This window comes from Copadichromis virginalis, linkage group LG16, assembly GCF_057382275.1.
Source record: "Copadichromis virginalis isolate Kocher_CV1m ecotype Utaka linkage group LG16, C_Virginalis_male_GT1.1, whole genome shotgun sequence".
In the NCBI taxonomy this organism is placed as follows: domain Eukaryota; kingdom Metazoa; phylum Chordata; class Actinopteri; order Cichliformes; family Cichlidae; genus Copadichromis; species Copadichromis virginalis.
The window spans coordinates 8,125,874-8,150,853 of NC_140633.1; the positions used below are offsets into that span (position 1 = coordinate 8,125,874).

Consider the following 24,980-nt stretch of genomic DNA (forward strand, 5'->3'; position numbering starts at 1 on the left):
ATTCAGTATACTCGGTCACTAGGTGGAGTACTTTGTCTGTTTGCAGTAAGCGGCTTGACATGATCATTAATAAAAGTAAAGGTACAGTTAACTTTAAAAGGCAAAACAGTGTTTCCTCTCTCCTCTTAGTCTTTGTCCTTTGCTTCTAGCTTTTTCATTGTGTAGGTGAAGTTGATGTAACCCTGACAAATACGGGCAAGGTGGGCTTCAAATACAGTATACACCCTCATAGAGAGGAGGAGGATGAAGGGGTTGGTGAGAAGGAAGCACGGCAGATGAAGGTCTTTGAACATGAGGTCAGACCTGGTTGGCCTACAGTCATTCCTGCTCAGGTGAGCTTATGAGTTTGCCATTTCAATTGTGGATGTTCAAAGCTATTTTATCACGAAAAGGATGGCTTTCCTATGTGTGTATGTGTGGTGTGTGTGTGTGTGTGTGTGTGTGTGCGTGTGTGTGTGTGTGTGTGTGTGTGTGTGTGTGTGTGTGTGCGTGTGTTTGAGACAGGGTTACCTTGATGCAGGCATGGTACAGGTTCTCCGTGTACTCTACCTTCCGGGCACTCCTGAAGTGTTTAAGAAGAAGCTTCAGATGCAGGTGGCTTTCCTACCACTGGAGGAGATCACTCTGACTGGTGTGGGAGTGTTCCCCAGGATCAGGCTGAATTTACCACGAATCATGTGTATGCACACACACACACACACACGCACACACACACACACGCACACACACGCACAGAGATGTGTTCAATCCAAAATCAATGAGCTAAAAGATGAATATTTCGCTCATTTAAATTTACTTTAAAATAGTGCTTTTGCTCAAAATAAATAAATGATTCTGCATCAGACAAAAGGGCTGAAAGTAGGACTTATAAATACATATGATTACATCAGTGTGTTACCATCTTATAGAACTATATAAGGATGTTGTCAATTATCCTTGTGAACTCATATTTCCCTCTTTTTCTCTTTAAACCAGTTTTGTTGAAAAGCATCAAGCTCAAACGGTCCATAATAGACCTCTATTGTGATGACAGTTCTTGAGACACAAATTCATCTTCTTATTTCTGCACTGTGATTTCTCTTACAGCGGAGGAGTGTTATAGTGACGTGTTACAGCAGGCCAGAACAGCTGTGGAGAAAGATGGAGTCAAAGAGAAGCTTATATATGAATTTACTGTTCGGGGAGGAGCAGCAACAGAGGCGACGCGCACACTCACAGTCAGTAACTTCATATTAGTGACACCTCACATTTTCTATACTTTTGTTCAAAAAATACCTATTAATATGTATGCTGACTATACTTAAATGTCATTACATTGCCCATTGTTTCTTTTCCATCAACTCTAGAGGCAACAATGCCTCCTATAGTATGTCTGCATAATGTAATAGTTTTAAGTGGGGAGAAGAAACAGGAGCAACAGCACTTGAAATTTGTTGATGTTTCCGTGAATCATTTCTTGCAGCATGCTCTACCCTCAGAGCTGTATTATTGCTGTGAGAACAGAATTCTGAAAAGGTTGATCAGATCTGATGTTAAAACTGTCACACAGACTTTGTGATCAAGACTGTTTGCATATAACGTCTGTCTGATTCTTCTGTGACATTAGAACCACAGATTAGGGCCTTTCTGTCCAGAGACCTTTAGAAAGTATGAGCTGCTCTGTCTTCTGTCCCCAACTCAGCCCCATTCCCTGGACAAAGAGATAGACAGCACAGAGTTAGGGAGGTCACCTGCGTGTTGTTGTGTGTGTGTATGTGTAGAGTAAAGCCTGACCAAAAAATCAGTCGTTTTCTTCTTCTTACGTTTTTGTAATGTTTGCATTTTGATTCACTAAAATAATTATTGTTGTCTTTACGTGTTTCAGGAGGGGGAAATATGGCCCAGCACCACAGCGAAGTTCACCATCATCTTCAAGCCTGAGGAGGCCAGACTTTATCAACAAACCATATACTGCGATGTCACAGGTTTACTCCGGTTTCTCAAACACACACACATACAGCAGCAAAAGATAATAATTCATAATGTTATCAGTTTAATCAGTACTTTTTGTCCATTTTAGTCATGTTTACATTGTTAAAAAATAGAGCAAAATCACAGAAACACAGAGGCAACTTTTAAACTTCACCGTCACATGCATAAAATCTGTGTGATGTTTTCTTTCCTGTGGCCCTACAATTTTCCTTTCTCTGTCTTTAGTTCTATTGTAACTCTTTTATCATGGCTGTTTGTCATCTTAGGATGTGAATCACCGTTACCCCTCACAGTCAAGGGCAAAGGCACGGGCCCTCAACTTGTGCTTAACTATGATGGGATGAACTTAAAAGATTTATTCATAGGTGAAAGATTTCGCCAAGAGGTAAGAATAACCAAGCCAGTGTGAACACGTTATGTTATTGCCAGTATGGCTCTAATGTAGAATGCTTGAGCTACAACTTTGTGTGAGTTGAATTCAGCCTTGGTGGATGCACTGCAAGGTTATAGTTCTTATCCACAAGATAACAAAACAGCATATATTGTTAAAAAAGCTGTAAAATAAAATAAAAACAAAATCAAAAGTTTTTCTTTTGACAGTTTTAATGCACAAATGTAATGCTGAAAGACTCTACCACCTTATATCAATTCATCTACTCCATGAAACACATTTTGTATTTAGATGATCAATATTGGGTATTTGTTCTCATACAAGAATTCATTCTTCAGGTGCAGTTGTCAAACAAAGGGCCAATTGATGCCCCTTTCAGGTGGTCAAGTCCTGACACCACTTTTGGCCACTGTTTCTCCTTCAATCCCGAGGAAGGTGTTGTTCCCTCTGGCACCTGCCAGATAGTGGAAGTATCGTTCTGCAGTCCCATTCTGGGTTCATTCTTTGAGGAGTTGCTGCTAAGTGTAGCAGGACAACCTCAACCACTGACCTTCACTGTTGGGTAAAGTTAGCAAGCAGCAAGCCAGTTCTCTGCCAGGACATTTACATGTAACACAGCACAAATAAAAGCTGACCCAGCTGTAGTAGTGGGTCTATTACACTCTCACTGCATATTTTCAAATCTTATTTTTCCCGAGGTTTCAAGGTTTCTTTGTCTCTTCTTTGCAGGGGTTCCGTCATTTGTCCCACAATCCACTTCAGTGTTTCAGAGCTTAATTTTGGGGATGTAGCCTTTGGTACATCACTTTTGCTCTTCTAGTTTTTATAACATATATCCAGAGAATAATGACAGACATCATCTTAATATATTCACATTTTCTCATATTTGCTTCTTTTAATCTCCCTGCATAGGTTTTCCAGTAACAGTTGGTTGTACGCTCTTCAACCCTTCCTTTGTACCTGTGAACTTCATCCTGCGTGTCTTGGGGGACGGGCTGGGCTCTCCTAGTGTTAGCTCATTCAAACAGATTTCGGATGAGTCACTGAAAGATTGGCAAGGTTATACTGCTAGAGATCTTCATCCATGCCCTGTGGAGTTCACGGTCAGCCCGGCAGCAGGCTCAGTGCGTAGCGTGTCCGATGTTGACATTAAGGTACAGTTTATTAACACCATCCCCGCCACTGACAAAATATTCCAGCAGTCAGTGTTTTCATGTTATGAAATAGTAGGAAAAAACCTCAAATATTCTGTTTTTATTTTTATATACATGTAAATTATGTAGATTATTTAGATAATATAAAAAATATCTGGGGAATCTTGAAGGATTAGTAAATCTCATTGACATATTTTGCTGGTTTAGAAAATAATCAGATCTCTAGCCAGCAGTCATCATCATGGTGGTTACTCTGTCGATACTGGGGTCTTTAAAGCTGAAGGTGACATTAATGAACTTTCCTTTCTTTTTAACCTTAGACACTTGTTGTCCTGTCTGTGTATTGGTGTATTTGTGGTCTTGTTGTATGTCTGTGCGATGTTTGTACAGGTCACACTGTGCTCCAACACAGTCAGGACATACCAGCTGTCACTGGTGGTGGATGTTGAAGGTGTTGGGGAGGAAATTCTGACTCTGCCTATAAATGCTAGGTACATAAACATGCTTAATGTCCAGACGTACTCAAATAAACAGTTATTGAAGTCATTTCTGTCACAGCAAAATGAATCTAACATGTCATACTGGGCCCATTTACACAGATCTTTATTCTCTATTAGCCTAAGACTGAAAATCTTTTTCCCTTTGAAAAGGGAAACGTAATAAAAAATGATGAATGAGAATGAATGGCCATCCATCTGATATAGGAAAATAGAATAAAATGTCTTTGTTGTGGTGTCTTGGTTGGTGGATGAGACCCAGAAAATCCATGAAACGACATACATTACTATATTTTTTCTTTAAAACCATTCAAAGTATAGTAGTTTTTACTCAGCTGTATTTGTCATTAGAGATTAAATGGAACATATTATGTTCATTACCAACTCTTCAAGTCAAGCATCCCTTAAGGATCCCAATTAGTAGGGTGAGTGTTAAGTAATCTCTTCTGTCATCTTTTTTCCTAAAGCAATGTAGCTTTTTTTCTTCCGGTAGTCTCTGTTGCACTTTTGTTTGTTTGCATCCATTGAACTTGAACTTGGAGGATTGATAGAGTTTAGGCATGATGAAGTGCAAATACACATCTTTTATTCTCCTCACCTTTTCCTTGTTTTTCTCCTGATTGTCTGACTTGCTTTTTTCCCCTTTGTTGATAGGTGTGTTGTGCCTCAGATTTTGGTGGATACTCCAGTGCTACACTTTGAAAGGTGTTTCCTCAATCAACCCTTCGAACAGAAAGTGCGGTTGACCAACCCCAGCAATTTGCCTGCCTGCTACGGCATGCTTGATCAGGTTGGATGGATCACCAGAGCAACAACAATTATAGAGTTTACATGTTTTGGCAGCCACTAAAGTGTTTTACACTGTACCTTTCCTTTTCAATCAATATGAAGTTGGAGCCAGGAGAAAGTTAGCTTAGCGTAAAAATTAGAAATACCCACTTTTAGTTCGTCGCTTGCCACAAGGGGTCACCACAGGTAGCTCCACAAATTTGATTTGGCAGATTTCTATATCAGACGCTGTTCCTGATGCAACTGCTAAGGGATTTGTGTCTCTTCCTTAGAACAAACTGGGATCTTTCACTTGTTAGGCAAATGTGTAAACAGTTACACTGTGGAGCCATGAGCATAAAGATTGGAAATGAGCAAACAAAAGAACTGGCTTTGTCTAAATATAATCAAATGGTAAAAGGCCTGTATTTGTATAGCACTTTACTAGTCCCTAAGGACCCCAAAGCGCTTTACACTACATACAGTCATCCACCAATTTACACACTGGTGATGGCAAGCTACATTGTAGCCACCAAGACCTCTGACCACCACCAGTAGGCAACAGGTGAAGTGTCTTGACCGGCAACCTTCCGATTACAAGGCGACCTCCCAACTCTTGAGCCACAATCACCCACAAACAACATTGTGTCTGATTTGATTTCGTTTTCTCAGCCTAATAAACAGCTCACTCTTCTTATTTTGGAACTCTGCGTGTGTTTCTTGTATTTCACTCAAAATTTTTTTATTTGGGATTAAGTTTAGAAAGTTATGTCAGGTGGTTCCACAAAACTGTGTCATGTAACTGCTAAGAAAGCGTTTAAGTTTTATTTGTGTTATTTTGCTTTGAATTGATTTGGATTTTTGAGACAAAGGGCAACAAAAGCTTTCCTTATATAATCAGTGACTGTGCTTCATATATATATATATATATATATAGCAGAGATAGATTCTTTGTGTACACATGCACTGAGGCAACTTGTGGGCGACCGTGGTTCAGGGGGGCGCTTTGGGTGCCTAGAAAAGCGCTATATAAATGCAATCTGTTATTACACATGCACTGAAGCAACTTACCTAAACACATTTTGTACCAGATCTGTATGCTGACATTAAAACTTATAATTTAGTTTTTCTTTTTGCTTTCCCTGTTTTCAGGAATATGAGGATAATTCTTCGCTGCTTTTAGGCAGTTCTGCACCCAGAGGAGTGATTCATCCGGGCAGCTCCGAGGAGCTTCCTGTGCGTCTCCTAGCTAAGGCCCCTGGAATGCTGCATCACACGATACGTATTGCTGTATTTGGGAGCTCCCAGCCACCCCTGGTCAGTGGAAGTGCATGTGTGGGAGTGCAAGTTGTGTGTAGGTCTGAACAGAGGTGTGGACTCGAGTCACATGACTTGGACTCGAGTCAGACTCGAGTCATTAATTTTATGACTTTAGACTTGACTTGAAAAAATGTTCTAAGACTTGTGACTTGACTTGGACTTTTACACCAATGACTTGGGACTTGAATTGGACTTGAACCGGTTTACTTGAAAAGACTTGATATTTCACCCCAAATATAAAATTTAACACGCATATTATATAGAGATTGAAAATGTGACGTCATTCACGGGTAGAACCGCAAAGGATTCTGGGAACTCGTGGCAAAAAGTACTAGCGCACGCAGGCTTTCAATTAAAATCAGTCACACAGCGATAAAAAGAAACACAAAAATGTCAAGAAGCTGTTGTATTATTAACTGCAATAGCCGGTCGCATGACAGCCACGGGAAGCCGACGGGTAAAGAGATCGGTTGTTATCGGATTACGTCGTTGAAGAGAAATTGTTCAAGCCATGTTTCCGAAGTGACAAACAGGCGACGGATGGCCTGGATTGCAGCCATTCAAAGATCAAATATAACGTCCCAGAACCCTCCAGCTCACAGGTTAGTCTGCTCCAAGCATTTACACAAAGGTCAGTCTGCTGTTGTAGTTAATGCGTCATTTTCATAACATAATTGGTGATATAGGTTACAAGCAAGTCTGGCGCTGAACAGAAATTGTCGCGCTATGCTCCTTTGTTTATTGTGCATAAATAGTGAATTGTCCTGACACAATATTGTGTTTCGCTTCTGTTATTATGGTACATTAACAAAAACATATACTTTTATTCACAGGATAAAACAGGTTTTTTTGTATCACTAATTGCCCAGTACGATTACAGCATACAATATTATTGTCACTGCTACATTTCTGTGATGCTACCAGAAATTATTTCCACTGCTAATTAATTACCGTTGAGCTCAAAGGTCCTATTAATAAACGGTTAAGGAATGTGTATTTATGAAGACGATTTGTGAGACTGGTAAACTTATGATACGTACGATGGTCTTTCGTTCTACACGGTGCGTTTCAAGGTCCTGCACCCATCCGGCGGTAAACTGTACCTGGACTTGTTGCAGTGACCGGAAGTTACTAAACTTCATGAGTGTATGCACTCACTCCAAGAACCGTATGCTTATAAATATGCATATAAATATGCTACGATGAGATAGCTGACTTCATCTAACTAGCAAATGTTGTCCAGGCTACGTTGGTGATGCAGTTTTTTTTTAATGTGTATGATATTTTTGTCATGCGATTTTAAAGCTGGTCCTACAACCGCATCCAAGAATAACATGCAGCTTATCTCAGAACTGTCGGTGAAAATTATTCTTGGAGCTAGGTTTAATTGAGCTGCATTCTAAAGAGGTGCAATTTCACAATTTGTGTATATTTTCTAAGTTCACTATTTTGTCATGTGTTGAGAAAAACACAGATTTAAAAATTACATGGTCTAATATTTACATTTAGCATAACTGCAACATTATTTTTTCATTTGTTTTTTTTAAAGACTCGAAAGGACTTGAAATTCAAAATTTCAGACTTGTGACTTGACTCGGACTTTTACACCAGTGACTTGAGACTCGACTCTGACTTGCCTGACATTACTTGAGACTTGACTTGAGACTTGAGGATAAAGACTTGAGACTTACTTGAGACTTGCAAAACAATGACTTGGTCCCACCTCTGGGTCTGAATACCGGCATGGTGCTTATTCTCTAATCCTACTTCTGTTCTGTTTCAGGAAGTGGCCTTATCATGTATTGGGCACGGGCCACTAGTTCACATTCAAACCACACAGCTACACTTTGGCAAAATCCCAGTTCTGACGGACATTGGCAAAACCCTGCTCCTGTCAAACCACTCGCCTATTCCAGCTCACTTTACCACTCCAATGGTACAAACACTCACCCAAGAAAATAAAAATACCATTTGTGACTTAGACAGGCAGGCGCATACTATTTACTTCATATCTGTCCAACCATAGATCTGTTCACGTATTAGCAGTCCGACTTTCTTAATTGCTGTGATTGATCAATTATCAGTCTAATTGGATATGTAATTTATGAGCTAATGATTTTACTGCTATGGTAACTCTTGAAATAATTAGTTGCTGCTTAAATTTGAGAATGAGAATAAGGGGCTTCCTTTGCACTAGTCATTTTAAACCAAATTGTGACATTTTACCAATTTAGATAGACTTTAATGATAAAATTATGTAGTCTCACTGTTTGGTGTAACATTTATGCACAAAAAATGCTGTTAACCTTTACTGTTGACTAGACTTCAACTTTCATCTCTTGCTCTCTCTTAATCTCTTATCTCTCAGAGTTCATTCATAGCAAACCTTTGCAGCACAGTTATAGAAAATGCTCCCACTTGATATTTTCATGCATCACATTTAGTGCTGGAACGACCTATTGGAGCTTCTACGCTGCTTTGTGTTTTTTCCTCAGCTCATGATGTTCACACTATGAATAGACTCAGATTTTTGTTTCTGCTTCCTTAGACCATCAGAAAGCCCTTTTGGCGTATTGAGCCCAGTGAGGGGGAGGTGCCACCATGGAGCCAGGTGGAGCTCAAGGTCGTGGTGCATCTGAAGGATACAGTTCCATTTGAGGGCAAGTTAGAGGTTTCCATACAGGACAGTCAGCCACTCACTGTCCTCCTGTCTGCCACTGGCACTGGCACTACAATTGTCAGTGACAGGCCTTTTGGTCCCAGCCTTGACCTGGGCACCCACTTCAGGTAGAAATCCCATTTTCATAGACTAAAATGGAGCGTTTCCTAGTTATTAATTCACGATGTAGATGTGGATAATACGACACTGACACTATCCTTCGTCTTTATTCTACTTTGTAAGTCATGAAGCATACCAGTACCACTTCAAGCTCTGCAACCATGGCAAGCGAGTACACCGGATGTACTGGAAGGTCGATACCTCACAGCCCACTGCAAAACTCTGCAAAGGTGGCACCTTGCCCGACCAAAGCTTCCTACCCCCTATCTTCACTCCTAAACAGAGAGATGATGCAAGACGTGGATCTTCACTCCCTTCCAGCAGGGAGAAGTCGATGGTTAGCCTCAGACCGTCTCGTCTGGAACTTTTTCCAGGTGGCTCTGCTGACATGGTGCTGACAGTCTCTGCAGACTCCCCAAAGGTGAAATGGTTTGTTGCAAGTTAAAGGTTTGCGCATGCACTAAATGACATGATGTAGCATAGTAAGCAGCATAGAACATGTAAATAATGCTTCTTTTCGACAACGCAGGTTGTACGTGAACGTCTGGTGTGCTACGCTATAGTTGGCCAGCAAGGGTATCAGGAGAAAATCATGTCTGTAGACATTGCTTGTCGCTTTGTGGCTCCGCTGCTCAGCATTTCCTCAAAGCAGCTGAACTTCTACATAAAGAAGGTTAGTCTTGAGCAAAAATTAGAAACAGTGCCTTGTCTAGAATAAAGGCATATACTGAATGCTCTCTATTGTAATGCTCTGTAAGTTGCATGTATTTTTAAATATTATCTAAAGCCTAGTTAAAGGCTAAAGTTAAATATCCATAAGCTACAACTTTGATAGATAGCTATGTCAGTCTTACAGGTGTCCTTAATGCATTTCGAGATTCACAACCAAATGCCACATAGATGTTGTTTAGTTTAGGGATATTGTGACAGGATGTCTAGCATATTCCAAACTCTGTATAGTTTAGTGAAAGCATTTAGATTATTTTAACATTCAGAATTTTTGAAAATTACAATAGTTTAACCTTGTTAAAGACATCATTAGCTCACAGTTAACAGCTAGTTGTCGATTAAACTGCAGCAGCTTCATTCCTGTCCTTTATTGTGGTTCATTTAATTAAGGATTTGTATATGTGTTACAGGTCAAAGGGGAGAGTGTGCGGCCCCTGTATGAGAAGCTGATCTTGAAGAACGTGTCCTCTCTGCCTGTATCCATGAAGCTGTCGCTCATAGAACCTTTCTCTCTGTGTGAGGCCCCAGGGGAGCACAGTACAGCCACCACTAAGGTGCACATTGTTGTTTGCTAGTTGTTTTCGTTTTAAGTTCCAGGAAAGCAGATTTCCTGGATTCTCACTGTTCTGTGATAGAGCCATGCACCAATGTTTGTGAACATTTTTGTGGAAACATGTTGTGTTCTTACTGTCTTGTAGATGAGCTTTTCTCCAGATTAATGTTGTTATTTTGTTTTTGTTATTGTGTGTCATGGATATCTGTATGTGGTAGTGGGACTTCACTGTATGTGCACTATACAGATATAGTAGTTCAAATTAGGGCATCCATAATATGCAATTCGAATTTGAATTTGAGGAATTGCACTTTTCTGTAGTGGTGATTGAATGATCCTGATTAGAAGGATAATTCTGATAAACTTGGGTCCCGTGGCAGAATTATAATAAATATTTTATTAAATGATTTCTTTCTTCCAGGTGCAAGACCATGCTCTGTGAAAGAAGTGCTCTTACACTGATTTGCCCAATATACTGAAGTGCTATAACTCCAATAATAGTCTTGTGTATTTTTTCCAGTCTGTGGTTTTAGGCGACAAGTGTGAGGCTGAGTTGTGGGTATGCTTTAATCCAGCTTTCTATAAGGATCGAGTGTCACACAATGTGGATGAGGTAACTACGATACAGCCTCTTTTGATATATCATGCTGTTATCTTCTTTCAGTTGTGCATTTTTGAGCAGTGGCTTATTCACCTGGATTTACATTGAAATTAAATAGGCCGGATAGAAGTAACATTTACTTTTGTTTATTTATTTTTTTACTCATTTAATGATCTAAAACTAATGTCTTAATTAAGCTATCAGATAATCCTTGGCTTTGAATAAATGTTCACTTACTAACATAATTCTTTCCCTCTTTCTTGAAATGGTTTTCAGTATCTTGAGGTAAATTACTTGGGACACCCACAGCAGGATGTAGTGGACCTGCATGCAGAGGTCCACTACCCCAACCTCGACTTTCCCTCCACCACTGTAGATTTTGACTGTGTGTTAAACTGCACCGAGACTCACAAAGTCATGACCGTCACAAACTGTTCCCTGCTTCCTGTGTCCTATTACTGGACCTTTCTGGATGACCACATTAACAGCAGGTATAGTCACACAGAATCTGGCCAAACAGTATTAGAACATGTATCACATTTATAAACCAGACACTGAAGTATCATGTTGTATAATTGTAAAGTGATTGTGTGGTAAGTCTTTTAAACCCAGATTTGTTCTGTTTTAGATGTTATGTGGGTCAGAAACAGCCAGCCACATCACTTAAGAAAGAGATTATAGTGCTATTACTGTGTTAATACAGAACCTATTTGGATATTTATTTTGACTAAGTAGTCTAGTGTCAAGTTTGAGATCAAGTATCTGACAGCTAAAGCAAATCCACAACAGAATTATGTGTGTTTGTATAAACATGACCAAAACATTTCAGTGAGTTAACTAATTTCTAATATCTGTACTTTTTTTTAAAAAAAATAAATCTTGGATCTGTAAGATGCCAAAGTGAGGAAATATCCTAAATATTTTAACTTCAGATCTGAGTAAAGTTCTCTTAAAGAGAGAGAGGAAATATAACTGCACGATCAACTGATTCTGATTTTAAAAAATGAAATAACAGGTCCACTTCAAGAAGATCTTGAATTTGTTTGGGTTTTTTTCCACTAAGATGCTAAAAGATAGTATCACATTTTTCCTTCTTTGCAGAGAATTTTTCATATGTTCCATTTATTGTAAGATTTCAATGCATTGATTATGAAAAATATATTTTTAAGTTTAGGGATGCTTTATTGGTCTATTTTGCTCTTATAGAAAAACAGAGATGCTGAAAGGAAAAAAGAAAAAGAAGCAGAAACTTTCAGAAAGTCAACAGGAAGAATGGAGGCTCTCCTCTGCAACTCTTTCACCTGCCTTTTCAGCTCCTCAAACCCCCCTGCTAGCTGCAGATCAACAGAACAGCACACAAGCTTCTGTTCGTGTGGAGGAGGTAAGCAAATATTTCCATGTAGGTAATTTCTTCTTTTCTTTCAGGCGCACGAAACATAAGCAATTTGTTATCAAAAGAAACTAGACATAACATTTATGTCCAGTTACTTATGAGTCTTTGCTAAAATAATACAACAATGCCCTTTAAAAAGATAAAATTGTTTTATTGTCACAAGCCAGTTGTGTTGTGTTGTGGCGTTCCAAACAGATTACCAACAGTGCCCTCTGGTGGACAATCCATGCAACATGAATAATGGTTGAAGGGCATTTCTTCTGTTTTCTTCATTTCTTCATCCATGAATTTTCATAGTAGATTCATGGATGTAGTGAAAGAAGGCATGCAGAGGGTTGGTGAGATGGTCCGCTGTGATGACGCTTAAAGCAAGCAGCTGAAAAAAAGAATAAATCATTTGGACTCTAGTTGCAGCTACGATTATGTTCTTCACTGATTCAATCATAGAGTAATTTTTTTATAATCAAATTTCATTAGATTCTTGTCTATACATTGTAAATATTTTAAATGTATTGTCCACCATCTTTCAAAACTGAGATTCAGAACATTGCTGAGAGTAAAACCTAAATAACATCTGGTTTTCTCGTTGTGTGTGTAGGTATTTGATATTTTGCCGACACATGGTCATCTGCAACCTGGGGATCAGCAGGCAGTCACGTTCTCTTTCTACGGCCACGAAAATATCAGCAGACAGGTGGTCGCGCAGTGCCATGTAGAGGACGGGCCTACATATGAAATCATTCTCAGAGGACACGCATCAGAAATCAACTACACCCTTGACACCACCCATTTGGACTTTGGCCAGCAGGTGCGTATAAAAGGCACCTTAATTCTTACGTTTCTTACGGGTATCTTTATTCCAGCCAGCTCCATCTCTCCAGTGGTTAAAGTTCAAAGTGTAAGTATTTGGACTCTCAGCTTAAACACATTCAATTTAAAATAAAATAATGAAATCTACATTAAGTTACCAAATCTCAGATTTAATTTTAGTACCTTTATATTAATATAGAAAGAACTGTGTGGGGATGGAGCAGTTTTAACATGAAGATAACGATAAAAGTGCTCCCATTTGACTCAGAGCCTTATAATTCACAATAGTTTTCATTTAAACTGAGGTGCAAAGAGTACAAATTATTAAAGGTAATAATGAGAATACAATTCAAAACTGCTCAGATCCAAAGCATATTGCTTTGCAAATTGCTGTTAGACCCTTCAAGAAGTGAGTTGGGTTGACCTGTGTGAATGCCTAAGAAAGGGAGGAAGGGTCAAATGATATTCGCTGAAACATTCGAAATGACACCATGTGCATCTCTCAGCTTAGTTTTGAACACTTAGAAAGTTAAACACTGTATAGAAACACTTACATTTACCATATTTCTATACACCAATCAGGCCTAACATTATGACCACTGTCAAGTGAAATGAATAACACTTTTAATTTTTGTACATCATGGCATCTGTTAGTAGATTGGATTTGATTCAGAGTAACATGTTTTTGCTTGCCCTGCTTGGGCCCTTATGTGTAAAACTATCCTTTCTCATATTTTCATAAACCTTGAGATTAAAATAAAATGTCCATTACGGTCAATGCTTTTTTTTTTGAAAAACAAATTGTTTTCTCTACCAAATTCAGTATACTCGGTCACTAGGTGGAGTACTTTGTCTGTTTGCAGTAAGCGGCTTGACATGATCATTAATAAAAGTAAAGGTACAGTTAACTTTAAAAGGCAAAACAGTGTTTCCTCTCTCCTCTTAGTCTTTGTCCTTTGCTTCTAGCTTTTTCATTGTGTAGGTGAAGTTGATGTAACCCTGACAAATACGGGCAAGGTGGGCTTCAAATACAGTATACACCCTCATAGAGAGGAGGAGGATGAAGGGGTTGGTGAGAAGGAAGCACGGCAGATGAAGGTCTTTGAACATGAGGTCAGACCTGGTTGGCCTACAGTCATTCCTGCTCAGGTGAGCTTATGAGTTTGCCATTTCAATTGTGGATGTTCAAAGCTATTTTATCACGAAAAGGATGGCTTTCCTATGTGTGTATGTGTGGTGTGTGTGTGTGTGTGTGTGTGTGTGCGTGTGTGTGTGTGTGTGTGTGTGTGTGTGTGTGTGTGTGTGCGTGTGTTTGAGACAGGGTTACCTTGATGCAGGCATGGTACAGGTTCTCCGTGTACTCTACCTTCCGGGCACTCCTGAAGTGTTTAAGAAGAAGCTTCAGATGCAGGTGGCTTTCCTACCACTGGAGGAGATCACTCTGACTGGTGTGGGAGTGTTCCCCAGGATCAGGCTGAATTTACCACGAATCATGTGTATGCACACACACACACACACACGCACACACACACACACGCACACACACGCACAGAGATGTGTTCAATCCAAAATCAATGAGCTAAAAGATGAATATTTCGCTCATTTAAATTTACTTTAAAATAGTGCTTTTGCTCAAAATAAATAAATGATTCTGCATCAGACAAAAGGGCTGAAAGTAGGACTTATAAATACATATGATTACATCAGTGTGTTACCATCTTATAGAACTATATAAGGATGTTGTCAATTATCCTTGTGAACTCATATTTCCCTCTTTTTCTCTTTAAACCAGTTTTGTTGAAAAGCATCAAGCTCAAACGGTCCATAATAGACCTCTATTGTGATGACAGTTCTTGAGACACAAATTCATCTTCTTATTTCTGCACTGTGATTTCTCTTACAGCGGAGGAGTGTTATAGTGACGTGTTACAGCAGGCCAGAACAGCTGTGGAGAAAGATGGAGTCAAAGAGAAGCTTATATATGAATTTACTGTTCGGGGAGGAGCAGCAACAGAGGCGACGCGCACACTCACAGTCAGTAACTTCATATTAGTGACACCTCACATTTTCTATACTTTTGTTCAAAAAATACCTATTAATATGTATGCTGACTTGATATTGTGGACATGTAGGGAATTTATGAGGATTTGTAGGGAAAATTAAGCACAAATAAAATCCCTTATTGCAGAGGTATTTACAGTTGTAGATTGGTAAGGTTTGTGTGTTTCCTCTGTTGAGGTTTGAGTGTTATTACCACTTCTTGCCTCCCCTGCTATTCTCTGTTCTCTCTTTGACCTCTAGTATGAAGATCTGCTTCACATGGAAATCGAACGATTGTTGGTCAAAAAAAATGCTCTTGCTGTGGCTAATAACTTGCTGGAGACTGAAGAACCACAAGAGTCCTTCAGAAAGTGGAACAAGCTAATAAAGTATGTAAACACAACTACACACATGCATTTTGGTGACTCTGTTTTGAAGTGAGAACTTTGTCAAACTGTGCTGGGGAATTTGTGACTGTTTAGCTTTTTTTACTTTGTGCACTCTTGATACGATGTCATTATATCTCATTGAAAGTCCACAAATCTATAATATAATGTATAAGATACTTCAGTTCAGTATACAAAGCAAACTTATATTTAGTAAAATTATAATACATATATTCTAAACATTTTTACAGACTTTAGTCTATAACAATAAGTTATATTGCTAACATGCTTGTTTGTGCCCAGTGTTTTATTCTTATTATTTAAATCTTTTTCCCAGGTTCCAACTCCCAGAGTACATTCTGGATTTTGGTTTTGTCATTCCTGGCAAAGTCGTGAGTCGTGCTGTGAAGGTCAGCAATAATGGATCAATACCTGTGTCTTTCCATCCCACTAACAAACATCTTGGGGACACAGGTAATATAATGTCCTCCTACTTTTTTAGGTCATCATCGCAGGCAAAGACAACCTGTGTTTTTTAAAATGCTTGAAATAAGGATTAGTGGGGTCAGGTTCATTGGTGAATCTAAATTGTCCGTAGGTGTGAATGTGAGTGTGAATGGTTGTCTGTCTCTCTGTATTAGCCCTGCATCAGGCTGGGAACCTGTCCAGGGTGTACCCTGCCTCTCATCCTGTGGTAGCTGGGATAGGCTCTCCAGTCCCCCTGCAACCTTGACAAGGATAAGCAGAAGAGAATGAATGTATGGATGGATGGTTGGATGGATGGATGGATGGAATAAGGATATGTTTGGAAGTGTATTTAAGACAACTGGCGCTGCTTTAAAGCAGCATCAAGTATTGATTTCTTATAGTTGTTTTTTTCTAGCTTAGCATGTTCTGAAAGAAGATAATAGAAAATGTAGATTTGTAGCAGTTTTGAAACCATCTTCATGTCTAAAGCTTTTGTACACAGTGGTGAATTTAAGTATTCACCTCAAGTATCATTTTTTTAAAATTTCTCTTTAATTTAAATGATTTTAAAATAATTTATGACTCTTTTTGGTTCCTCACAGGTTTCACAGTAGACTTTGAAAGCATGAAGAACCAACCCCGTGATGAGACGAAGAGTTTCACAATTAAATTTGACCCACAAGGAGTCAACCTGGATTTGGGTTATACGAGTGCTATTCTCCCAATCCAGGTATACACAGGCTTACACCTGTACATGTCCACAAACTAAATTTGTGTCTTTTCACTCTCCCTCTATAAGTCATTTTGGATCTAAGAGGATTTTCTTTGCTGTTACAGGTCGCAGGTGGTCCAACGGTGCAAGTGCGACTGTGTGCAGTGGTAACCATGCCAGCTGTCACAGTTTCCAGTGATACGATTCAATTTGACACTCTGCAGTGTGGCATGTGTCAGGTACACCATGATAACAATGGATGATGACTCTGTGAAAGTTCTTTTATCTTCCTATTCCTTTCTCGTCTAATATTTAATTTGAAATACTTAGTAAGTCAAAAATTGCTGTGCCTTGAAAATATTTTCCAAGGCACAGCACATTTCCCCCATTCTTTCTTCTAATTCCACCATAATAAGCAAAAAGGCTTATTAGGCTTATTAAAACAATACAAAAAAAAGAGTACAAACAATATTTGTAGTGTATACAAAATTATTACAAAAATCAAGCAAACGATAATAGCGATTCAGTTTCACCATCTAAGTGTATAAATAAGGCTCAAATATTTATATTAACTCTCTGTCTGCGTTTTTTGTTTTTTGTTTTTTTTTGTTTTTAAGCTCTACTGTTATTCCATTGCATACAAAAACCAAATTCACAACTTTAACTCATGTTTCATCTTTTTAATCCATCTTTTATATACTTTGTGTATAAATTGAATTTATTTTCTTCATTTGTGATTGGACTAAAAGATGTAGGTAGAATCATATAACCATCCACAGTCAGATGATACAGAGAACCAGTGGGTACTTTCATTCAAATATAGCACCTTTCAAGACAAAGATCACAAAGTGCTTCACAAAAAAACAATAAAAATTTAAAAACAAAAACAGAATAAAGAACGAGGTAACTAAATGCAAATCAGAAAGATGAGTTGGGTTTTTTTTTTATTATAAGAGACCACTGAGTCCACAGATCTAAAACTTAAAGGGAGAGACTTCCAGCGTCTGTGGCCCATTCTGGCAAAAGCGCTGTGTCCTTTAGTTTTCAGCTTGTATGATGTACAGTAACTGTGTCCTTATCAGAAGACCTCAGGGACCTCTTGGGGACGTATTGCTGCAAAAGTTTAATGATTTAAGCTGGTGCTTGACCATTAAGAGCTCTAAAAGTCATAACCAGATGTCACAGTCTGTGCTTGCTGACTGTGTGGAGTGTGAATAGTGGACCCAAACGCAGACAAAACGAACGTGGAACGTAATTTGGTTTTAACAAAAACCGAGCTGTTTAATATAGCTGATGGAAAAAATACTAAACAAAGGGCAAGGTATGAAACTAAACAATAACCTAAACTGAGTAAACTAGAATTAAACATGGAAAAACCCTGAACACGGCCATGGAAAAATCTGGACACGAGGAACATGAATACCTGGAACATGAAACATGGAAAGCAGGTGACCTGACAACAAATGACAGAAAACTCACTAAATACACAGAGAGGTGACGAGGAGAGTGGAAACACATGGGGAACACAGCTGAAATGAACATGACCCCACAAACAAAACTAAACACACTGAACAGGGAACATGAGACTGTCAAAACAAAAAAGGAAACATAGGGAGACGTAGACTGGGACACGCGAGCTTGACACAAGGGTCGAGGTAAGGCAGACATGAGAGCCAGAGAGAGGGAGTGAGGGAACACGAGAGAGAGGGAGGAGGAACATAACTCAGACACAAAGGATGAGGAAGACCTAAACACAGGGTACACGACAGACTCATACACCGAAGACATGACACTATGGACAATGTAGTGGGGACACACAGACATGGGAGGAACCTAAATAGACAAGAACTAAATAGAGAAACATAGGGTTCAAACATAGAACTAATAAATGCATGGATAACAATTTCCAGTTTAGAGCATGATACAATGGTACTTAACCTAGAAATATTTCTTAAGTGATAAAAACATCTTTGTGTAATTTAAGTTTTCTAGGCTTAAAAATTATTGCATTTTGAAAAACAATACTTAATTCATTTTAACCAGGTGAACATAAATTGAGCTGATGTGCAACTTAAAAAATCAGTCGAGACAAGAATCTTTTTGTTTCAATGATCAGTGAAAATCAGAAATGGTTCCGCCAGGTACAGGTGCTTAATCCTCAGGCTGGCTGAAACAGACAGAAAAACCTGAAAACATTTACAACATGCATGACTGACTTCAGAATGCGAAGGAAGGCATATTTTTCTCCAAAACATTGACTAAGAGATAATAGATCCTGACTGAGTTAGAACAGATACTAAAATACAGTAAGTAGATGATGTGTGTATAAAACAGTTATTAACAGTTAATGAAAGTGGTTATTTTTATGTATTTAACAAATATACTGGGTCTGCTACTTTTGTTAGTGTTTGTTTTGAAAACATTAATGGGTTCAAACATGTTTGAATTACATTGTGGCCTTAAGACAACAATTCTGATGCTAAAGATCCAAATGGGACACACACACAAAAAAAAAAAAAAAGAATTGCAGTGTGTTCCACTGAGATGAAAAAAAAAATGCAATTACAGTAAAATCTATTATTCAAAGCTAACCACATTTGCAAATTTCTCATCTCTATATTTCTTTTCTTGGACTTGAGCATCTTTATATAATTCACAGTCCTTAGTTATCATTACTGGGCCATGGTGCAGCCTTTCACATCATCTTTTATTTTAAATTTGCCTTTTTTTTTTTTTACCAGTTCTTCCTTTAAGTTTCTTCTGATTGGCTGTTCCTCACAATTAACAGTTTTGAACAGCAGGTAGGCACAGCTGTCAAGCACAGAGCTCTAACTGGGCTCACTGTGGTGCCCTCCTACATATAGTTACCAAGAAATTTATTTATTTATTTTTTTAAATTTTATTTATTTAGGACAGTGCATGTTAATGAACATAAATGTAAAAAAAAAAATGACATGAATGTAAACATACCAGATTATAGCCAAGGGCTAATTTCCATCTGTTATCCTTAAGCATAAAAAATAGACATAATAATTCATAAAAATTCATCATTCATTCATAATAAAAACTCCATCACCAAACTCACACATACACACCATTCTGTTCCCAACAAAACATTAAAACTGTACAACTCATACATGATCACACACTTGATTTGTCCATAACCAGTTTTTAACCTTTGCCTTAAACAAACTGAGTGTAGAGCATTCTCTAACTGGTTGAGGAAGACTGTTCCACAGATGGCCTCCCTTAACAGAGAGGACGTTCTGCCCAAATGCTGTCCGTCTGTAGGGTATAAACAAGTCTCCTCAGATTGTAGCTCGAGTGGTCCTGTCTGAGCTTTCTTTATGCCTAATGAACTGCTTTAGTGGTGGTGGAGCAAGGGAGTGTAAGACTTTATATATTAAACACACTCTTTTAAGTTTCACTAAGTTATTGAAGTTCATGTAATTTATGTTTTTTTTAACACATGACAGTGGTGGTGGGAAGTCGGTTTTTTGTCAAGTAGTTTTAAACTTCTTTTATAAATGTTTTCAATAGTTTTAAGTGTTGTTGGACAAGCAAGTGACCAGGACGTCAAACAATAGTCGATATGAGAGATGATCATTGAGTAAAAATAAGTTTTTGCAACATTCATATTTAAATTATTACGTATATGATTAAAATTTCGATTATTAAATTTAAGTACCTGGGACTCTTTATTTATGTGACTCTTGAAGGATAATGTTGGGTCTAGAATGACCCCAAGATATTTAAATTCTGGAGCTAATTCAAGCTCTACTCCATCCAGGAATATGTTTGACTGCTTCAAGTTTATGGGGCGTTTTGAAAATTACATACAGACAGTTCCGGTAAATCAGTGAATTGTCAGACCTATACTGTACATTCGAACCTTTGGTATTCTAAAGGCATGAGTAAATCTCATTAATTGAAACCAGTTTTAACTTGCAGTAATGCGATGTCATTATATTTAATGACATATTGTTGTGCAAAATGTAAGAATTTCTTTATAACCCAACAGATGAAGACAATACAGCTGCTGAACCATGAGTCTGTGCCGTGTCACTGGAGCATAGCTGAGGAGGTTAAGCCTTTTAAAAAGGTATGACTGTTGTTATTTTGTGGATAATATAAAAAATGGAATCCACAGGCCATCTGTGTCGTGCCAAGAAAGATATCAGATAGAGAGAAATACAATAAATGTGATGCCTGCATTTGTTCTTGTTCTCACTCAGATCGATAAGTTCCTGCCCCTCTACAAGCGTAAAAAAGCCTTGCAGGAGCAGCGCCCACCTCCAGTGGTGTTTGAGATGTTTCCCTCCTCTGGTGTGCTGTCCCCTGGTGAACGGGTCAATGTCCACATAAAGTTCAAGCCTGCTGATGGGGTGAACTGCTTTTAATATTAGAACAATAACTGTTAGATATAATTAGTAGCATAACATCATACTGCTTAATCATGAAAAAGTAGCAAGAGAACGTGATATAAAATATGACAAAAGACCTACTGTTTTGCTCTATTTGTCTTTCAGTGTCCTTACAACAGACGGCTAGTGGTGCGAGTCACTGACAGCACCCAGGAGGTGTTCATCACAGCTCAGGGTCAGGGTGAGGATCCACATCTCGAGTTCTGCCCTTCGGTACTCGAGCTGGGCCCTTGTCTCCCTGCCAGCACTGATGTTGAAGCTGAGGTTACAGTGAAAAACCCCTGTTCTTTCCCCATTGAGTTTTACTCCCTGGAGTTTGACACACAGTATCTCCAGGAAGAAGAGGTAGCACTTTTTTTCTAAAGTCTCAGAAATATTGTTGCAAATTTACTTTAAAATGAAGTGCATGATTTTTAAAGGCAAGGCTACAAGTGGTGTAGTAATATGAAGAGATTATGTGATTTCCTTTCATTGGTAAAATATGGCATGATTAAAAAGGCATCAGAGAAAGAGACAAAGTAGAAATGCTGTGCAATGCAATTTTTTCACTACAGTTAATCTCACACAGCTTTCCTGAATTAAATGATCTGTTTTTGTCTTTTGCATTATGTGGTGTCTCTAATAAGACATTTTTTTCTGGGTTTTTAACTGCCCTCTCTTCTCATGGTCACATGCAGATTCTGCGTTTGATGCAGGATTATAAAGACAACAGTGTGTTACTACTTCCTCCACGTGTCCCGGGAGAAGGGCTTCCCTCAGAACTGCTGGACTATTACAAGGAGTATTGCTCCAAGATGAAAGACGAAGGTATCTTTAAAGATACCTAAGCAGCTATTGATAATATACACACAGTTATGTCAGCACATATTTGTTTTAATGTCTGTCATAATGTCACTTTTAATCGATCTGTGTGCCCCAGAGCTGAAGGCAGGTACGGGTCATGACGATCAAAATGAAGACACACAGGGAGGAAAAAATAAGCCTAAACTAGATGAAGACCACCCAGAAATTAGAACTACAGGTGTGAAACCACCTGAAATGTGTAAGTACAGCAAGTTTCTTCTTTGTTGGTTCTCAGTCATCCAGGCTATGATCACCTTGAGTTGAAAGCAACAGGACTTCTTTGTAATGTCCTTTAAGATGTTTCACTTCTCATCTAGCAGTTCATAAAAAAATGCCATCAATTTTCAGACTTGTGTAATTTTCTTTGCAAACATTATTTTGCTTATAAAATTAACATTTAAATTCAAATTCAGTTTTCTCAGAATTGACCAGATTGGCGAGCAGCGAGAGTCTAAGACAGTTCGAGATGACCCCTATCTGCAGAGCAGTTGCCCGACATATGGGTGTTGACCTGTCACCTGAGGCTCTGATTGGACGCAACTGCAGAGGCATTGCTATTATCGTATATGGAGCCCCACTGACAGGTTTAAAAACACATTCTGCAATGAAAGAATTTAAATAATGATAGTGTATAAAACAATCATCCCCTGCTAGAGTCAGTTAACTTGATATAAAAGGTGTGTGTGTGTATGTGTGTGTGTGTCTCTTTTTTTTTTTCAGATAAGAGCAGCATAGCAGCTGCTCTGGCACTTCGGTATGGAGCAGCGTGCCTCTGTGTTGATGATGTGGTTACAGATATGCTTTTAAATGGCACTTCACCAGTTAGCCTGACAGCAAGACAACTCTTTGACTTTGCTGCTACAGAGCATGCTCAGAAAAATGCTAAGGAAGCTGGTAAGCTGGAAGCTAGAAAGCAGCTTGTGATGGAAAAATGAATAACACCTTTAACTGGTCATTTTCAGTTTTAAGTAAACGGTTAAGAGCTGGGCTGCAGCGTGATTCAGCTGTCAAAGGAAAAGAGGGTGCGACCTGGGCAGATTGCCAGTTTATTGCATGGTCTGAAAAAAGCATCATCTTTAAAAACCGTCCCAAAACACAGATACATGTTTTAAAATCAGAAAGGTTTTAATATGGTTAGAAAACTGAAATTAAATTATGAATTTATCGTTGGTGTGAACAGGTCAAAACAAAAGACACAAAAAATAGCCTGATATCAGGCAGCAATACCAACTCTTTATAGCCTGACTCTCACATCTGCAACCAGGCAAACACAAAGAGGACAGAAGAGTAAACCTTCTCTATATGTGATTGTTGGTTTTTATTAAACTGTTTTGTTTGTTTTTTCATTTAGCTAAACACATATTAATAGTTGTACTACAAAGTGATGAAGAAAATGTACACGGCAGTATAAAAACTCATCAGAATTTAGAAAATGGTCTAAAAATGAAAATTTCCTTGGGACTAAACCATTAGAACCTACACTTACTGTATCCTCTGCCGTAAATTAAATGAAGCTTACCCCCATCCTTAGAGATATTTCAGATCTTTTACAGTAAGGCTGGATACCATAGCAGAAGAGTAACTAAAAATTACCCACCTGCTACCAGGTCTGGTCATTGAGGAAACGTCTGGATCAGGACCCACAGCACCTCTTGAAGCCTCCGATCCAGATTCATCGCCTTTTATACTAAATACAGCCAACAACTGTGAGGACAACAGTAGTGAAAATGACTCCAAGGCTCCCCTGATGACTGAAAATCAACACATTGTCCATTGTCTGGTACATTTTCTCAAAGTATCTCCGTATCTGTTGTCTTTGAGCTTTTCACAGGACTTTATTTTGTTTGTTTTTACTTTTTCTTTCTGTTTTAATGTATTTCTTTTCTCTATGAATTGGTGGTCTGGTCCTTGCTTTGCAGTTAAATAATTCATTTAAATTTCATTTCCTTTACACCTCTATACAAAACTATTGTATAAACTGTGAATACAGAGTAATTGTTACTCATAGAAAACCAATTTATTTAGTGTGATTTTGCTTCAGGGAGGAGATGTGACCACACTGAGGAGTCTGTTGCCTGAGCATTTACTGGTTGATATCCTAGCAGAAAGATTTCAGGTGAGGTATTACATGGTGTGTATATACAGAAAAGTGCAAACTGAATAACTCTTAGCCAGTGCTGTGCAATAAATTGGCACAAATAAGGAATGTTTTCTCTCATGTTTCTCTAGTTATTTTGTAATTCTCTCTAATGTTGGTGCTTACGTTGTGATTACAGTTAAGCGATTGTTATCGTGGAATAGTGATTGATGGCCTGGACTCAGCGTACACTCGGGTTCCAGCGAGCACTCTGCAGGTTGTTCTCAAGGCCTTAAGTAACCGCAAACACATCTATTTGGTCAACTTATCTGACTCTTATACAGCCCTGAAGGCACGGGAAAAAGCTCAAAGCGAAGCTGAAGGTAAAACATTTACAGACAGAAATTCTTATACCTGTGAACAGAACTTATAGTTGTCATGTTTATGTATTGAATTAGATAAATGACCAAAACTGTGTGTGTGTGTGTTTCAGAGGCTCTGCAGAAGGAGAAAGCTGCCAAGGAGGAACAATGGCTGCAGGACATGGATGAGGAGGAGTATAATGCTCTGCCACAGGAGGTGAAGGAGCGCATCAACAAAAAACACAGAGAGGAATTCCGACAGCAGAAGTTCAGGTATTGACAATATTTATTTTTTTCAGTGAGGTTTTAATTTCTAGTTTTACCAAACTGCACAAAGTCAAAACTGATGTTTTAGCTTGATGAAATGGACACAGTCATCAATGGTATGATCAACATGCCTAGTGAGGCTCAGTTCTCTGGGTGAAAATGCCTTGTTGATGCCAGAGGTCAGAGGAGAATGTCCAAACTGCTTCAAGCTGATAGGAAGACAACAATAATTCAGATAACCACTTATTACAACCCAAGGTATGTAGAAAAATCGGGTCCGTCCTGCCTTGTATCAAGAGTTCAGGCTGACGGTGGTGTAATGGTATCAGGGGTATTTTCTCTTGTTCCCTAAGTACCAGCTGAGCATTGTTTAAACACCACGCACACACAAGCCTTTCTGATTGCTGTAGCTGTCCATGTCCATCCCTTTATGAC

The 24,980-nt window shown here is 38.6% G+C and overlaps 2 protein-coding genes across 2 annotated transcripts in view; both read left to right on the forward strand.

The window, feature by feature from the left end:
* The window catches only part of LOC146690185 (axonemal central pair apparatus protein HYDIN-like), a 70,782-nt gene that overhangs the window by 18,796 nt on the left and 27,006 nt on the right, over positions 1 to 24,980 (forward strand). Inside the window, exons 27-44 of the mRNA XM_085435064.1 lie at positions 150 to 332; positions 505 to 679; positions 1,087 to 1,217; positions 15,268 to 15,395; positions 15,730 to 15,866; positions 16,463 to 16,590; positions 16,698 to 16,811; positions 20,594 to 20,674; positions 20,808 to 20,957; positions 21,102 to 21,341; positions 21,674 to 21,803; positions 21,916 to 22,038; positions 22,253 to 22,423; positions 22,560 to 22,733; positions 23,447 to 23,619; positions 23,881 to 23,955; positions 24,116 to 24,299; positions 24,410 to 24,551. Of these exons, the coding sequence (XP_085291190.1) occupies positions 150 to 332; positions 505 to 679; positions 1,087 to 1,217; positions 15,268 to 15,395; positions 15,730 to 15,866; positions 16,463 to 16,590; positions 16,698 to 16,811; positions 20,594 to 20,674; positions 20,808 to 20,957; positions 21,102 to 21,341; positions 21,674 to 21,803; positions 21,916 to 22,038; positions 22,253 to 22,423; positions 22,560 to 22,733; positions 23,447 to 23,619; positions 23,881 to 23,955; positions 24,116 to 24,299; positions 24,410 to 24,551 (2,639 nt within the window). The remainder of the gene's footprint in view (positions 1 to 149; positions 333 to 504; positions 680 to 1,086; positions 1,218 to 15,267; positions 15,396 to 15,729; positions 15,867 to 16,462; positions 16,591 to 16,697; positions 16,812 to 20,593; positions 20,675 to 20,807; positions 20,958 to 21,101; positions 21,342 to 21,673; positions 21,804 to 21,915; positions 22,039 to 22,252; positions 22,424 to 22,559; positions 22,734 to 23,446; positions 23,620 to 23,880; positions 23,956 to 24,115; positions 24,300 to 24,409; positions 24,552 to 24,980) is intronic.
* LOC146690186 (axonemal central pair apparatus protein HYDIN-like) lies at positions 1,355 to 10,436 on the forward strand. The gene is made up of 14 exons (XM_085434653.1): positions 1,355 to 1,366; positions 1,865 to 1,964; positions 2,238 to 2,356; positions 2,701 to 2,924; positions 3,092 to 3,159; positions 3,275 to 3,516; positions 3,907 to 4,007; positions 4,668 to 4,803; positions 5,934 to 6,098; positions 7,885 to 8,037; positions 8,650 to 8,888; positions 9,004 to 9,301; positions 9,410 to 9,553; positions 10,020 to 10,436. Exons 1-14 carry the CDS (start codon positions 1,355 to 1,357, stop codon positions 10,182 to 10,184), a joined length of 2,166 nt encoding a protein of 721 aa, XP_085290779.1. The 3' UTR covers positions 10,185 to 10,436.

What these genes read in the sequence shown, in the direction of transcription:
- LOC146690186 (XM_085434653.1), top strand. An exon ending in GCTACGGCATGCTTGATCAG is followed by an intron (nt 4,804 to 5,933) that starts GTTGGATGGATC and finishes CCCTGTTTTCAG; the next exon opens with GAATATGAGGATAATTCTTC. An exon ending in GGAGCTCCCAGCCACCCCTG is followed by an intron (nt 6,099 to 7,884) that starts GTCAGTGGAAGT and finishes GTTCTGTTTCAG; the next exon opens with GAAGTGGCCTTATCATGTAT.